Here is an 18193-nt window from a genome sequence, read left to right as displayed (position 1 = left end):
CCGGGTTATAGTGATGGGTGATTTGAATGCAAAGGTGAGTAATGTGACAGTTGAGGGTATAATCAGTGCACATGGGGTATTCAGTGTTGTAAATGGAAATGATAAAGAGCTTGTAGATTTGTGTGCTGAAAAAGGACTGGTGATTGGGAATACCTGGTTTAAAAAGAGAGATATACATAAGTTTGCGTGTGTGGACGTGTGTATGTACATGTGTATGGGGGGGGCGGGCCATTTCTTTCGTCTGTTTCCTTGCGCTACCTCGCAAACGCGGGAGACAGCGACAAAGTATAAAAAAAAAAAAAACGTAAGTTTATGTATGTAAGTAGGAGAGATTGCCAGAGAGCGTTATTGGATTATGTGTTAATTGATAGGTGCGCGAAAGAGAGACTTTTCTTTGTTAATGTGCTGAGAGGGCTTCTCCATTCAAACTTACCTCCCAATTGACTTGACCCTCAACCCTACTGTACCTAATAACCTTACTCTTTTTCACATTTACTCTTAAATTTCTTCTTTCACACACTTTACCAAACTCAGTCACCAGCTTCTGCAGTTTCTCATATGAATCAGCCACCAGCGCTGTATCATCAGCGAACAACAACTGACTCACTTCCCAAGCTCTCTCATCCCCAACAGACTTCATACTTGCCCCTCTTTCCAAAACTCTTACATTTACCTCCCTAACAACCCCATCCATAAACAAATTAAACAACCATGGAGACATCACACACCCCTACCGCAAACCTACATTCACTGAGAAGCAATCACTTTCCTCTCTTCCTACACGTACACATGCCTTACATCCTCGATAAAAACTTTTCACTGCTTCTAATAACTTGCCTCCCACACCATATATTCTTAATACCTTCCACAGAGCATCTCTATCAACTCTATCATATGCCTTCTCCAGATCCATAAATGCTACATACAAATCCATTTGCTATTCTAAGTATTTCTCACATACATTCTTCAATATATATATATTGACGTGCTGTCAGTGGAGTGAATCAAGGCATGTGAAGCGTCTGGGGTAAACCATGGAAAGCTGTGTAGGTATGTATATTTGCGTGTGTGGACGTGTGTATGTACATGTGTTTGGGGGGGGGGGGTTGGGCCATTTCTTTCGTCTGTTTCCTTGCGCTACCTCGCAAACGCGGGAGACAGCGACAAAGTATAAAAAAAAAAAAATAAAAAAAAAATGTATATATATATATATATATATATATATATATATATATATATATATATATATATATATATATATATATATATATTTTTTTTTTTCTTTTGCCGCTGTCTCCCGCTTTTGCGAGATAGCGCAAGGAAACAGACGAAAGAAATGGCCCAACCCACCCCCATACAAATGTATATACATACGTCCACACACGCAAATATACATACCTACACAGCTTTCCATGGTTTACCCCAGACACTTCACATGCCCTGATTCAACCCACTGACAGCACGTCAACCCCGGTATACCACATCGATCCAATTCACTCTATTCCTTGCCCTCCTTTCCCCCTCCTGCATGTTCAGGCCCCGACCACACAAAATCTTTTTCACTCCATCTTTCCACCTCCAATTTGGTCTCCCACTTCTCCTCGTTCCCTCCACCTCTGACACGTATATCCTCTTGGTCAATCTTTCCTCACTCATTCTCTCCATGTGCCCAAACCATTTCAAAACACCCTCTTCTGCTCTCTCAACCACACTCTTTTTATTACCACACATCTCTCTTACCCTATTATTACTTACTCTATCAAACCACCTCACACCACATATTGTCCTCAAACATCTCATTTCCAGCACATCCACCCTCCTGCGCACAACTCTATCCATAGCCCATGACTCGCAACCATACAACATTGTTGGAACCACTATTCGTTCAAACATACCCATTTTTCCTTTCTGAGATAATGTTCTCGACTTCCACACATTCTTCAAGGCTCCCAGAATTTTCGCCCCCTCCCCCACCCTATGATTCACTTCCACTTCCATGGTTCCATCCACTGCCAAATCCACTCCCAGATATCTAAAACACTTCACTTCCTCCAGTTTTTCTCCATTCAAACTTACCTCCCAATTGACTTGACCCTCAACCCTACTGTACCTAATAACCTTGCTCTTATTCACATTTGCTCTCAACTTTCTTCTTTCACACACTTTACCAAACTCAGTCACCAGCTTCTGCAGTTTCTCACCTGAATCAGCCACCAGCGCTGTATCATCAGCGTACAACAGCTGACTCACTTCCCAAGCTCTCTCATCCAGAACAGACTGCATACTTGCCCCTCTTTCCAAAACTCTTGCATTCACCTCCCTAACAACCCCATCCATAAACAAATTAAACAACCATGGAGACATCACACACCCCTGCCGCAAACCTACATTCACTGAGAACCAATCACTTTCCTCTCTTCCTACACATACATATGCCTTAACTCCTTGATGAAAACTTTTCACTGCTTCTAAGAATTTGCCTCCCACACCATATATTCTTCATACCTTCCACAGAGCATCTCTATCAACTCTATCATATGCCTTCTCCAGATCCATAAATGCTACATACAAATCCATTTGGTTTTCTAAGTATTTCTCACATACATTCCTCAAAGCAAACACCTGATTCACACATCCTCTACCACTTCTGAAACCACACTGCTCTTCCCCAATCTGATGCTCTGTACATGCCTTCACCCTCTCAATCAATACCCTTCCATATAATTTACCAGGAATACTCAACAAACTTATACCTCTGTAATTTAAGCACTCACCTTTGCCTTTGTACAATGGCACTATGCAAGCATTCTGCCAATCCTCAGGCACCTCACCATGAATCATACTTACATTAAATAACCTTACCAACCAGTCAACAACACAGTCACCCCCTTTTTTTAAAAATTCCACTGCAATACCATACAAACCCGCTGCCTTGCTGGCTTTCATCTTCTGCAAAGCTTTTACTACCTCTTCTCTGTTTACCAAATCATTTTCCCTAACCCTCTGACTTTGCACACCACCTCCACCAAAACACCCTATATCTGCCACTCTATCATCAAATACATACAACAAAACTTCAAAATACTCTCTCCATCTCCTTCTCACATCACCACTACTTGTTATCACCTCCTCATTAGCCCTCTTCACTGAAGTTCCCATTTGTTCCCTTGTCTGCCGCACTTTATTTACCTCCTTCCAAAACATCTTTTTATTCTCCCTAAAATTTAATGATACTCTCTCACCCTAACTCTCATTTGCCCTCTTTTTTCACCTCTTGCACCTTTCTCTTGACCTCCTGCCTCTTTCTGTTATACATCTCCCACTCATTTGCATTATTTCCCCGCAAAAATCGTCCAAATGCCTCTCTCTTCTCTTTCACTAATATTCTTACTTCTTCATCCCACCACTCACTACCCTTTCTAATCTGCCCACCTCCCATGTTTCTCATGCCACAAGCATCTTTTGCGCAAGCCATCACTGCTTCCCTAAATGCATCTCATTCCTCCCCCACTCCCCTTACCTCCTTTGTTCTCACCTTTTTCCATTCTGTACTCAGTCTCTCCTGGTACTTCCTCACACAAGTCTCCTTCCCAAGCTCACTCTCACTTACTTTCATTTTATTTATGTATTTTGCTTTGTTGCTGTCTCCCGCATTAGCGAGGTAGTTCAGGGAAACAGACGAAAGAATGGCCCAACCCACCCACATACACATGTATATACATATACGTCCACACAAGCAAATATACATACCTATACATCTCAACGTATAAATACGTATATACACACACAGACATATACATATATATATATATACACACACAGACATGTACATATATACACATGTACATACTTCATACTTTCTGCCTTTATTCATTCCCATCGCCATCCCTCCACACATGAAATAACAACCCCATCCCCCCCTCATGTGCGTGAGGTAGCACTAGAAAAAGATAATAAAGGCCACATTTGTTCACACTCAGTCTCTAGCTGTCATGTAATAATGCACCGAAACCACAGCTCCCTTTCCACATCTAGGCCCCACAGAACTTTCCGTGGTTTACCCCAGACGCGTCACATGCCCTGGTTCAATCCATTGACAGCACGTCGACCCCGGTATACCACATCGTTCCAATTCACTCTATTCCTTGCACGCCTTTCACCCTCGTGCATGTTCAGGCCGCGATCACTCAAAATCTTTTTCACTCCATCTTTCCACCTCCAGTTTGGTCTCCCACTTCTCCTCGTTCCCTCCACCTCTGACACATATATCCTCTTTGTCAGTCTCTCCTCACTCATTCTCTCCATGTGACCAAACCATTTCAAAACATCCTCTTCTGCTCTCTCAACCACACTCTTTTCGTTACCACACATCTCTCTTACCCTATTATTACTTACTCGATCAAACCACCTCACACCACATATTGTCCTCAAACATCTCATTTCCAGCACATCCACCCTCCTTCGCACAACTCTATCCATAGCCCACGCCTCGCAACCATACAACATTGTTGGAACCACTATTCCTTCAAACATACCCATTTTTGCTTTCCGAGACAATGTTCTCAACTTCCACACATTCTTCAAGGCTCCCAGAATTTTCGCCCCCTCCCCCACCCTATGATTCACTTCCGCGTCCATGGTTCCATTCGCTGCCAAATCCACTCCCAGATATCTAAAACACTTCACTCCCTCCAGTTTTTCTCCATTCAAACTTACCTCCCAATTGACTTGACCCTCAACCCTACTGTACCTAATAACCTTGCTCTTATTCACATTTACTCTCAACTTTCTTTCACACACTTTATCAAACTCAGTCACCAGCTTCTGCATCTTCTCACACGAATCAGCCACCAGCGCTGTATCATCAGTGAACAACTGACTCATTTCCCAAGCTCTCTCATCCACAACAGACCGTATATTTGCCTCTCTTTCCAAAACTCTTGCATTCACCTCCCTAACAACCCCATCCATAAACAAATTAAACAACCATGGAGACATCACACACCCCTGCCGCAAACCAACATTCACTAAGAACCTATCACTTTCCATTCTTCCTATACGTACACATGCCTTACATCCTTAATAAAAACTTTTCACTGCTTCTAATAACTTACCCCCCCACACCATATATTCTTAACACCTTCCACAGAGCATCTCTATCAACTCTATCATATACCTTCTCCAGATCCATAAATGCTACATACAGATCCATTTGCTTTTCTAAGTATTTCTCACATACATTCTTCAAAGCAAACACCTGATCCACACATCTTCTACCAACTCTGAAACCACACTGCTCTTCCCCAATCTGATGCTCTGTACATGCCTTCACCCTCTCAATGAATACCCTCCCATATAGTTTATCTGGAATACTCAACAAACTTATACCTCTGTAATTTGAGCACTCACTTTTATCCCCTTTGCCTTTGTGCAGTGGCACTATGGAAGCATTCCTCCAATCCTCAGGCACCTCACCATGAATCATACATACATTAAATAACCTTACCAACCAGTCAACAATACAGTCACCCCTTTTTTAATAAATTCCACTGCAATACCATCCAAACCCGCTGCCTTGTTGGCTTTCGTCTTCCGCAAAGCTTTTACTACCTCTTCCCTGTTTACCAAATCATTTTCCCTAACCCTCTCACTTTGCACACCACCTCCACCAAAACACCCTATATCTGCCACTCTATCATCAAACACATTGTACAAACCTTCAAAATACCCACTCCATCTCTTTCTTGCATCACCACTACTTATCACCTCCCCATTAGCCCCCTTCATTGAAGTTCCCATTTGTTCCCTTGTCTTACGCACTATATTTACCTCCTTCCAAAACATCTTTTTATTCTCCCTGAAACTTAATGATACTCTCTCACCCCAACTTTCATTTGCCCTCTTTTTAACCTCTTGCACCTTTCTCTTGAACTCCTGCCTCTTTCTTTTATACATCCCCCAGTCCTTTGCATTATTTCCTTGCAAAAATCGTCCAAATGCCTCTCTTCTCTTTCACTAATAATCTTGCTTCATCCCACCACTTGCTACCCTTTCTCATATGCCCACCTCCCACACTTCTGATGCCACAAGCATCTTTTGCGCACGCCATCACTGCTTCCCTAAATACATCCCATTCCTCCCCCACTCCCCTTATGTCCTTTGTTCTCACCTTTTTCCAGTCTGTACTCAGTCTCTCCTGGTACTTCCGCACACAAGTCTCCTTCCCAAGCTCACTTACTCTCACCACTCTCTTCACCCAACATTCTTCTTTTCTGAAAACCTCTGCAAATCTTCACCTTCGCCTCCACAAAATAATGATCAGACACCCCTCCAGTTACACCTCTCAGCACATTAACATCCAAAAGTCTCTCTTTCACGTGCCTATCAATTAAGATGTAATCCGATAACGCTCTCTGGCCATCTCTCCTACTTACATACGTATACTTATGTATATCTCTTTTTAAACCAGGTATTCAGAATCACCAGTCTTTTTTCAGCTTATAAATCTACAAGCTCTTCATCATTTCCATTTAGAACACTGAACACCCCATGTACACCAATTATTCCTTCAACTGCCACATTACTCACCTTTGCATTCAAATCACCTATCACTATACCCTGATCTCGTGCATCAGAACTACTAAACACTCACTCAGCTCCTCCCAAAACACTTGCCTCTCATGATCTTTCTTCTCATGCCCAGGTGCATGTGCACCAATAATCACCCATCTCTCTCCATCCACTTTCAGTTTTACCCATATCAATCTAGAGTTAATTTCTTACACTCTATCACATACTCCCACAACTCCTGTTTCAGGAGTAGTGCTACTCCTTCCCTTGCTCTTGTCCTCTCACTGACCCCTGACTTTACTCCCAAGACATTCCCAAAGCATTCTTCCCCTTTCCCCTTGAGCTTCATTTCAATCAGAGCCAAAACATCCAGGTTCCTTTCTTGAAACATATTACCCATCTCTCCTTTTTTCTCATCTTGGTTACATCCACACACATTTAGACTCCCCAATCTGAGCCATCGAGGAGGATGAGCCATCCCCACGTGACTCCTTCTTCTGTTACCCCTTTTAGAAAGTTGAAATACAAGGAGGGGAGGGTTTGCAGCCCCCCGCTCCTGTCCCCTTTAGTCGCCTTCTACGACACGTGAGGAATGTGTGGAAAGTATTCTTTCTCCCCTATCCCCAGGGATAAACACTCATATACATACATATACAATTCAATTCAGTGCTTACATAATATACATACACAGACATATACATATTTACACATGTATAACATACTTACATTTGCTGCCTTTAACTATTCCCTTCACCACCCTGCCTCACATGAAACAGCATCCCTGTATCCCCCTCCAGCTCCCTATCCACATCCAGGCCCCACAGACCTTTCCATGGTTTACCCTAGATGCTTCACATTCCCTGGTTCAGTCAATTGACTGCACATTGACCCCAGTGTACCACATTGTTCCAATTCATTATTCCTTGTATGCCTGTAACCCTCCTGTATGTTCAGACCCTGATCACTCAAAATCTTTTTCACTCCATCCTCCCACCTCCAATTTGGCCTCCTGCTTCTCCTTCTTCCCTCCCCCTCTGACACTTATATCCTCTTTGTCAATCTTTCCTCACTCACGAAGGTAAAGATATGTAGAGGTTGTCAGAAAACTAGAGAAAGTGTTTGGGATATGAGTGGGGTCAGAGTAAGTGAGCCTGGAAAGGAGGCTTGTGTGAGGAAAAACCAGGAGAGATTGAATGTAGAATGGCAAAAGGTAAGCAAATGACATGAGGGGAGTGGATGAGGAATGGGATGTATTTAGGGAAGCAGTGATGGCTTGTGTTAAAGATGCATGTGGCATGAGAAAGATGGGAGGTTGGCAGATTAAAAAGGGTAGTGACTAGTGAGATGAAGTAAAATTGTTAGTGAAAGAGAAAAGAAAGGCTTGTGGATGATACTTGCAAGGAAGGAGTGCAAATGACTGGGTGATGTAAAAAAGAAAGTGGCAGGACAAGAGAAAGTTGCATAGGTTGAAAAAGAGGGCAAATAAGAGTTGGGGTGAGAGACTATCATTTAACTTTAGGGAGAATAAAAAGATGTTTTGGAAGGAGGTAGATAACATGCAAAAGACAAGAGAACAAAATTGGAACACTGGTGAAGGGGGTAAGGGAGAAGTGATAACAGGTAGTGATGAAGTAAGGAGATGGAGTGGTATTTTGAAGGTTTGTTGAATGTGTTTGATGATAGAGTGGCAGATGTAGGGTGTTTTGGTCAGGGTGGTGTGCAAAGTGAGTGAGTCAGGGAGAATGGTTTGGTTAAGAGAAGAGGTGGTTAAAGCCTTGCAAAAGATGAAATCTAGCAAGGTGGCAGATTTGGATGGTATTGCAGTTGAATTGATTATGAAAGGGGGTGATTGTGTTGTTGATTGGTTAGTAAGGATATTCAGTGTATGTATCGATCATGGTGAAGTGCCTGAGGATTGGTGGAATGTACGTATAGTACCATTGAATAAAGGCAAGGGGATAAAGGTGAGTTTTCAAACTATAGAGGTATAAGGTTGTTGAGTATAACTGGTAAGTTGTATATGAGGGTATTGTTTGAAAGGGTGAAGACATGTAGAGAACATCAGACTGGGAAGGAGCAGTTTGGTTTCTCAAGTGGCAGAGGATGTGTGGGTCAGGTGTTGACTTTAAAGAATGTGTGCAAGAAGTATATAGAAAAAATAGATGGATTTGTATGTGGCATTTGTGGATCTGGAGAAGTCATATGATAGAGATGCTCTGTGGAAGGTCTTAAGAATATTCAGTGTGGGAGGAAAGCTGCTGGAAGCAATGAGAAGTTTTAATCATGGGTGTAAGGCTTCTGTATGATGAGGGTAGCATGAATAATTCCTTATGAAGGTTGATCTGTAGCAGGGTTGTATGATCTTTTCTTGGTTGTTCATTTTGTTTGTGGATGGTGTGGTGAGGGAGGTAAATGTAAAGTTCTTGGAGAGAGGGGTGAGTATGCAGTCTGTAGGGAATGAGATTGCCTGGGAAGTGTGTCAGTTGTTTGCTGATGATACAGCACTGATTGCAGATTCAAGTGAGAAACTGCTGAAGTTGGTGACTGAGTTTGGAAGAGTGTGTGAAAGGAGAAAGTTGAGAGTAATGGTAAATACAAGCAAGGTTAATAGGTTAAGTAGCATGAGGGGTAGTTTAGCTGGGGATTTGAGTCTGGAGAAAAATTGGAGGAAACAAAGTGTTTTAGATACCTGGAAGTGGACATGGCAGCGAATGGAATTATGAAAGTGGAAGTGAGTCATAGGGTGGGGAAGGGGCCAAAGGTTCTAGGAGTGCTGAAGAATGTGTGGAAAGAGAGAACATTATTTGGGAGGGCAAAAATGTTTGTTAGGAGAAATAGTAGTCCCATCAATATCATATGTATGCAAAGCATGGGCTACAGATAAGGCTGTGCTGGGGAGGGTAGATGTGTTGAAAATGAAGTGGTTGAGGACAATAAGATGTGAGGTGGCTTATGTATGTTTTTATGTGTTTTCCTGATATTAATGAATAGGTTGCTGTATCTTGTGTTAGGTAATTGACTTTGAAGTTGCAATAATGTTCATTATCCACAGGTAGCAAGTGCCATAGATGAATACAAGAAGTATGCACACCGTGACCATACAGACAAAAATATTAAACTTTTAAAAAGAATTGACAAGATGAAAACACCTTCACAATATATTGAACAGGTATGATAATACAGATAATACTTGTCTGACCAAGGTAACTGTCTTTGCTTTCTGCCTCACCCACTTATGGACTGCTGGCATTCTCTCCACAAACATACAATATCTCCAAACAACATGTAACTCACACAACTCAATCTTTGTAACTTTAGATTTTCATGTGGTGATCACTACATGTAAGCCCTGCCTTTTGGCAAAATGGTAGGAGCAATAGATATAAGTAGTAAGTAGGCACAATAAGCAGTAGCATCTTACACTTTATAAAGCCTTCCAGCCAAGTAACTTGTATGATCAAAACACTGTACACCCTAGCTCCGTTGGTGGCAATCCAGTATGAGCCATTCAATAGCTTAGAGTCGGGAGTTGACCTGCTTTGTTACTGATACAGCAGGTCAGTTGCTAAAGGGCGGCTTCAAAAGGACTTAGTACAGCAGCAGCTTCCATCACCTGACCGCAGTCCTCTGCCTCTTTCCATGTGATAGTTCTGTTCAGACCTTTTCGGGGTGTCTACCCTTGTCATGGGTCTGTGTTCCATGACACCCATCACGCTTAAACAGTCCTCTTTGGAACTTGGTGCCAACCCAAAGCATTGGGGAGCAGCTGATGACCATTCTTCCACTTGCTGACATTGTGGGTCCTCTTTTTCCACCTCTCAGGGCCATAGGGTCCACAAATGGCAGGCTCACACCAATTCCTTTCACCAGGAGTTGGCAATCTCCTGAGATTGAGCTCCTTGCAAAGGCAGAGGTGACAATGGCAGCTGATCCCTCTCTGGTTGCTGGCCAGAATGTGAACCAGTGGTTTAAGGCTATCATTCCTTGCCAGACAATGGAGGCAATGAAGGGCCTTCAAAGGAAAGCATCCTGTAAATTCGGAGTCCAGGAGTTGCTCTTGAATGTCAACCCTTACCTCGAGACCAGTGAAGGGAAGGTGGCACTTAGTGTGTCTGGTGGGAGATGTGTCCCGTGCACATGACGATACGGGGAGTGATACGGGGAGTGTCACATTGGAGGAGGCAACACATCCTGATGGGGTATGTGTATGCTAACTCCAGTGGGGGAGGCTCCATAAGAGTGGGAGAGGGGGTTGTCCCAAATGGGGAGAGCCTACTACTCCTAGTGGAGAGCACCCCCACAGTTTTATCTGTCCCTGATGCTCCACGGGCTCCCCAACCCCAATTCATTACCTCAGTTGTTGCTGAGACTGTCTTATCCAGACACACTAGGTCCTGGCCCCACAAGTCCGGTGTGGGCAAGGAAGTGCCAAATGCCACCCTTGGACATTTGCACTGAGGGGACTGCCTCTCCACCATCAGGATGACTGCAGAGCTTGCCCAAAAGTTGGTCACCAACTGTGGTACACCTTATGACTGCCAGGATCATGGTGAGGGCTTACCAAGACAACACACTGGCACGGGCAATAGACGCTGGACTGATGGGGCTCCTTTGTGCAGAAAGTGTCTTCGCAGGGAATGATATCATGAAATACAGTGACTTTATAAAAAGAAAATAAGCCGCTGGCTGCTGGACAGGTCCTCAAAGGGGACTGACAGGTACTGCCAACTTCATTTGGGCCAGAAACCTTCTACCCCTTTAGGGGAGCCTTCTTCTCACGGCCCTCCGAGCCTGACAGATGGCCTATTACCAATATTGACTGAGTAAACAAACAACTAGCAGAGATTATAACCATGGGCGAGATAGCACACCACCTCAAAGCCGCCACAACATCCACCCCCGGTCCCGATGGAATGGAAACGAGACTCCTGAAATCTATTCCAGTGCGGGTGCTCTGCAAAATGTTTAATCTGTAGATCGTCACCACCACACTGTTTGAACCACTTAAGGCATATAGGACAGTACTGATACCCAAAGTCCCAAACCCCACCCAGTTTAAGGACTACAGACTGATCGCTATCTCGTGTCCTGTAGTCCGATGGCTACATAAAATCATCAGCAGCGGCATTTCCAGCCTTGTTCAAATTGATGGAGCTCAAAAGGGATTCGTCCCGGTGGATGGATACCTCCAGAACCTCACAATTCTGAATGCGATCATTGGTCGTGTGTGGGCATTATCCCATGCTGGGCACCTGGCATTCCTCAACATGGCAAAAGCATTCAATAGTGTTAATCTTAGCACTATCAAGCGGGCCATGTTGTGGATGGGGGATTCCAGCCCCAGTCAGAGCATATGTTATGTTGACGTATGACTTATCCGTCACCCATATCAAAGGCAGTGGGGAGATGTCGGAAAAAATGAATATGACTTGTGGGGTCAAGCAAGGTGACCCTCTTTCACTCATTCTTTTTAAACTTGTGATTGATGAAGGAATAGCAAGGGTTAAGGAAATGGTTTTAGGGTTGGGTTTGGAGACCAAAAGGTATCAGTACTAGCATTTGCCAATGACCTGGTTCTGGTGGCACAGATTATGGCCAGTCTGCAGAAAAACACAAACATCATGGCAGAGACTCACTATAAATACCTAGGCATTCTCGAGGCTGGGGGCAGGCGATGATTCTACGATTCCCTGCTGAAAGAAGGGCTATCTAACATCACCAGAGCCTCTGTTAAACCTCAGCAGAGGATCATGATCCTCATTGACCATCTCGTGCCCAAGCTCATGCACCACCTGGTACTGAGTGAAGTCTATGAGACGCTGTTGGTGCGCATGGACTGACTGGTGCGGATGGCATCCTCGCCGCTGGCTTCATCTGTCTGCTGATGTGCCCTGCACATATTTCCACTCAGCAATGGGTGATGGTGGGCTTGGGATTCCCGACTTTGTCTCGATCGTCTGGCTTAACACACAAGCTAGGTTAAAAAAAATTGCTTACCTTGTCTGACCCATTAATGTAGGCAGTGGCACTGGAACTTATAATTAGGATGAAATTACAGAGTTGGTTGGCAGGCGAGTAATAAAAACAAACTCCAGAGTGCATGGTAGTCGAACTTGGTTTGCACCTGTGATAGGAAGGGCCTAGCTCCAACTGCACCCATACCTCAGGTTAGCTGATGGTTTGCTGGTGGGACTCGTCTTCTTACAGGTGGTGACTATGTTAAAGCCATCCAAGTAAGGGCTGTGACGCTGCCTACTCCTGCTAGGGCTGTGAGAGGTCGACCCAACAACTCCAGCCTCTGTGACACATCACAACTCTAGTATGCTTGGGTATACTGTACAGCCATGCCTATGGGGATAGGATCATGCATCATGATAATATCAGCAACTTTGTGGCTGGCTGATTGAGGCAAAAGGGATACGATGTGGTTTGTGAGCCTTGTATCCCCATTGCAAGGTCCTTTAGGAAGCCAGACATTCTGACTTCCAAAGGTACAGAGACTATTGTCATAGACATGCAGGTCTTTGCAGATTGCTTTGTGCTCTCAGCTGCACAGGAGAACACGCTCAGCTGTTATGGTACCCTGGAAGTCCTGGAGGGTGTAAAGGATCTAACCAGGTCACATCAGCTACCTTGAACTGGTGTGGGGCATGGAGTCAGGAGAGTGCAAGGGCTCTCAAGTTAGGGCTTTCCTACTGGGACCTCAAGGTGTGCTCTGTGAAGGCTCTAACCTGGACCCATTCCCTTTACAGGATGTGGTCTGAGAGTATGGGTTAGTATTGGATAGCCTACCCATCACATCTGGTGTTGGCCTTTGGGCTGGCATGGGAAGCACTGCTTTGTGCATTGGTGGAGGATGGATCTGGTCTTCTCCTCGAGGCTACATGGCAGGTACTAGTTCCTGAGGGTGGTTTGGTGAGGCAGGAAAGGTTGGTATCTCAGCAGGGCTGCACTGGATGGTGTGCACTGATGGGGGGTTCCTACTGAGGCTCAGGGGTAAGGGTATATCAAACAACTTTTCCAAGCTATCAATGACCTCCTCTTTCTTCTGGCTTTGCTGTCAGCAGTCTGATCTGTTACCTTCCTCTTGCTACCCTACACATTTAGGTGAATAAGTTCTTTCACTATCTCTGTTGTTGTTATACAGGTACACCACTGAATTTCCAGCAACTGATGGTTCGGTACCTCCTTTAGTCCAGACAAAATTACGTGAGGGAACTTGAAATTACTGCTGCCACCAGACTAGTTTACTGGGCGGCCACAGATGGCATTGTGTGTCGGGTACGCTTATTTACATTCTTTACACTGCACTTGTTGGTTGTGATACCACAATTCTGTGAGATTCTTAGCTTATTTTGCTTAAATTTAACCTTAGCTATGCCTTTTAAGACATATGAGAGTGTCAGTCGTGCATCATATGTAAACACCTGCCCATATCGATCCAAGATAAAGTAGGACTGTTGAAAAAAATGGACCGTGTTATTTTGGTGCATAAGGTGTATGGCATCTACAGTATTGGGTTGTCAGCTGTTTATGAATTGAAAATTCAAAGGGAGAAAATATTGAAATTTTATGCAGAGAGCGATTCCAAGAAGTGAATGACGATTAAAAAAACTATGAAAGATGGTAAGAGCACTGAGCATAATCAAGTGATGATGGAATGGTTTTTACAGCTGTGGAGTGATGAAGTGGACCTGTCAGGTAGCATGATAATGAACCAGGCTAAGTTGTTCCATAAGGAATTTAAATTACAACATGAGCATGATTATAGTGAGGGATGGCTTCAAAGATTCAAGAAGCATCACAGAATTTCCGTGAATAAGGTGTGCCGAGAAAGGCGGTCTGCAAAGCATGAAGGAGCTGCCGAGTATGTGGATGAATTTGCGAAATTCATAGCTGATGAGCACCTCAGTCATGAGTAGGTGTATAATGTATTTCATTTATTTATTTGATTTACATTTAATATTTGTCTAATTTAAATATCTAGCAGTCCATGGTATACTTTAGACACATGGGAGATGTATGATTAGTGGGTTGGAGGTGTGTTGATGAATTATTAATATGTGACCACGGCTGGTTCGGTAAAATGGTTAACCCAGCAAGGCTTTGGAACCAAGAGTGCCAGAAAATCGGTGGTGTGCCTGTACTAACAATTGGCCATAAGGGGGAAAAAAATAGAAGTAGTAGTTGGAAACTTTAGTTATAGTCAGGAGCATTAGGTAGAAGTAATCTGTTGGAACATTAGGGAAGAATACTAGGTAGACACATTAGGTAGTTCTTGATAGGAGCATTAGGTAGGAGCCTCTGGAAATGCTGTACTAGAGGGAGTTCACCAGTTATGGAGACTTTTGCTTGGCCTCTCCCTGAGGTGGTTCCTGGAGGGAACGGGTGTTGGAGATATAGGTGGTACAGTGTCCTATGAGCCCAGTCCAACTGTTTGTCTGTCATTTAGAGGCTGTAAATGTTCATGTTTATTTGTAGATTCATTTCCAAGTTTTGTATCATCCGTGAATTTTTATATCTTACAGTGCAGCCCATTATGAATAGCAGTATGCATGAGAAATAGAACTTGTCCCAAGACTGATTCCTGTGGTGCACACTTGTTACATCTAACCATTCTGAGGCTTAACTATTAATCACAACTCCGTTTATGGCCAGTCAACTAATTTTCTATTCTCTGAAGTACAACCCCATCAATACAATGTGACTTTTGTTAGTAGCCTTTGTTGTGGAACCCTAGTGAGCATTTTTTTTTTTTTTGTCAAGGTAGATGACTTCAACTGCTTTATTTTCCTTATACATGTTGGTTATATCAGAAATCAAGCAGATTTGTTAGACGTGAGCAGTTTCATTGAAAAACTATACTGAGAATTGTACATTGGTCCATATGTACAATAGAGAGATGGAGTGAGTATTTTGAAGTTTGTTGAATGTGTTAGATGGTAGAGTGGCAGATATAGGGTGTTTTGGTCGAGGTGGTGTGCAAAGTGAGAGGGTTAGGGAGAATGATTTGGTAAACAGAGAAGAGGTAGTAAAAGCTTTGTGGAAGATGAAAGCTGGCAAGGCAGCGGGTTTGGATGGTATTGCAGTGGAATTTATTTAAAAAGGGGGTTACTGTGTTGTTGACTGGTTGGTAAGGATATTTAATGTATGTATGACTCATGGTGAGGTGCCTGAGGATTGGCGGAATGCATGCATAGTGCCATTGTACAAAGGCAAAGGGGATAAAGGTGAGTGCTCAAATTACAGAGATATAAGTTTTTTGAGTATTCCTGGTAAATTATATGGGAGGGTATTGATTGAGAGGGTGAAGGCATGCACAGAGCATCAGATTGGAGAAGAGCAGTGTGGTTTCAGAAGTGGTAGAGGATGTGTGGATCAGGTGTTTGCTTTGAAGAATGTATGTGAGAAATACTTAGAAAAGCAAATGGATTTGTATGTAGCATTTATGGATCTGGAGAAGGCATATGATAGAGTTGATAGAGATACACTGTGGAAGGTATTAAGAATATATGATGTGGGAGGCACGTTGTTAGAAGCAGTGAAAAGTTTTTATCGAGGATGTAAGGCATGTGTATGTGTAGAAAGAGAGGAAAATGATTGGTTCTCAGTGAATATCGGTTTGCGGCACGGATGTGTGATGTCTCCATGGTTGTTTAATTTGTTTATGAATGGGGTTGTTAGGGAGATGAATGCAAGAGTTTTGGAGAGAGGGGCAAGTATGCAGTCTGTTGTGGATGAGAGGGCTTGGCAAGTGGGTCAGTTGTTGTTCACTGATGATACAGCGCTGGTGGCTGATTCGGGTGAGAAACTGCAGAAGCTGGTGACTGAGTTTAGTAAAGTGTGTGAAAGAAGAAAGCTGAGAGTAAATGTGAATGAGAGCAAGATTATTAGGTACAGTAGGGTTAAGTGACAAGTCAATTGGGAGATAAGTTTGAATGGAGAAAATCTGGAGGAAGGGAAGTGTTTTAGATATCTGGGAGTGGATTTGGCAGCAAATGGCACCATGAAAGCGGAAGTGAGTCACAGGGTTGGGGAGAGGGCTAAAGTTCTGGGAGCGTTGAAGAATGTGTGAAAGGTGAGAACATGATCTCAGAAAGCAAAAATGGGTATGTTTGAAGGAATAGTGGTTCCAACAATGTTATATGGTTGCGAGGCGTGGGCTATAGATAGAGTTGTGCGGAGGAGGGTGGATGTTTTGGAAGTGAGATGTTTGAGGACAGTATGTGGTGTGAGGTGGTTTGATCAAGTAAGTAATGAATGGGTAAGAGAGATGTGTGGTAATAAAAAGAGTGTGGTTGAGAAAGCAGAAGAGGGTGTTTTGAAATTGTTTGGTCACATGGAGAGAATGAATGAGGAAAGATTGACAAAGAGGATATATGTGTAAGAGGTGGAGGGAACGAGGAGAAGTGGGAGACCAAATTGGAGGTGGAAAGATGGAGTGCAAAAGATTTTGAGTGATCAGGGCCTGAACATGCAGGAGGGTGAAAGGCGTGCAAGGAATAGAGTGAATTGGAATGATGTGGTATACCGGGATCGATGTGCTGTCAATGGATTGAACCAGGGCATGTGAAGCATCTGGGGTAAACCATGGAAAGTTTTGTGGGGCCTGGATGTGGAAAGGGAGCTGTGGTTTCAATGCATTATACATGACAGCTAGAGACTGAGTATGAACGAATGTGGCCTTTGTTGTCTTTTCCTAGCGCTACCTCGTGCGCATGCGGGGGAAGTGGTTATCATTTCATGTGTGGCTGGGTGGCGATGGGGATGAATAAAGGCAGCATGATTAATAGTGAAAGAGAAGAGAGAGGCATTTGGATGATATTTGCAGGGAAATAATGCAAATGAGAGGGAGATGTATAAAAGAAAGAGGCAGGAAGTCAAGAGAAAGGTGCAAGAGGTGAAAAAGAGGGCAAATGAGAGTTGGGGTGAGAGAGTATCATTAAATTTTAGGGAGAATAAAAAGATGTTTTGGAATGAGGTAAATAAAGTGCGTAAGACAAGGGAACAAATGGGAACTTCAGTGAAGGGGGCTAATGGGGAGGTGATAACAAGTAGTGGTGATGTGAGAAGGAGATGGTGTGAGTATTTTGAAGGTTTGTTGAATGTGTTTGATGATAGAGTGGCAGATATAGGGTGTTTTGGTCGAGGTGGTGTGCAAAGCGAGAGGGTTAGGGAAAATGATTTGGTAAACAGAGAAGAGGTAGTAAAAGCTTTGCGGAAGATGAAAGCCGGCAAGGCAGCAGGTTTGGATGGTATTGCAGTGGAATTTATTAAAAAAGGGGGGTGACTGTATTGTTGACTGGTTGGTAAGGTTATTTGATGACTGTATGATTCATGGTGAGGTGCCTGAGGATTGGTGGAATGCTTGCATAGTGCCATTGTACAAAGGCAAAGGGGATAAAAGTGAGTGCTCAAATTACAGAGGTATAAGTTTGTTGAGTATTCCTGGAAAATTATATGGGAGGGTATTGATTGAGAGGGTGAAGGCAAGTACAGAGCATCAGATTGGACAAGAGCAGTGTGGTTTCAGAAGTGGTAGAGGATGTGTGGATCAGGTGTTTGCTTTGAAGAATGTATGTGAGAAATACTTAGAAAAGCAAATGGATTTGTATGTAGCATT

General features: G+C 43.4%; 1 protein-coding gene across 18 annotated transcripts in view; it reads left to right on the top strand.

Moving 5' to 3' along the window:
• Positions 1 to 18193, top strand: part of LOC139754268 (nicotinamide riboside kinase 2) — an 88365-nt gene that overhangs the window by 18771 nt on the left and 51401 nt on the right. For 15 of the 18 annotated variants that reach the window (XR_011713876.1, XR_011713870.1, XR_011713875.1 and 12 more), the window contains one exon: positions 9623 to 9739. Coding sequence is in view for 6 of the 18 variants with exons in the window: in XM_071671637.1 (XP_071527738.1) it covers positions 9623 to 9739 (117 nt within the window). In the remaining 12 variants the exon portion in view is untranslated. Of the gene's footprint in view, positions 1 to 9622; positions 9740 to 14243; positions 14489 to 18193 lie in introns of all 18 variants that reach the window. The other 3 variants (XM_071671634.1, XM_071671632.1, XM_071671635.1) reach the window with 1 other exon arrangement.

The sequence above is a fragment of the Panulirus ornatus genome, chromosome 16, assembly GCF_036320965.1.
Source record: "Panulirus ornatus isolate Po-2019 chromosome 16, ASM3632096v1, whole genome shotgun sequence".
In the NCBI taxonomy this organism is placed as follows: Eukaryota; Metazoa; Arthropoda; class Malacostraca; order Decapoda; family Palinuridae; genus Panulirus; species Panulirus ornatus.
This window is presented reverse-complemented; position numbering and strand designations above follow the sequence as displayed.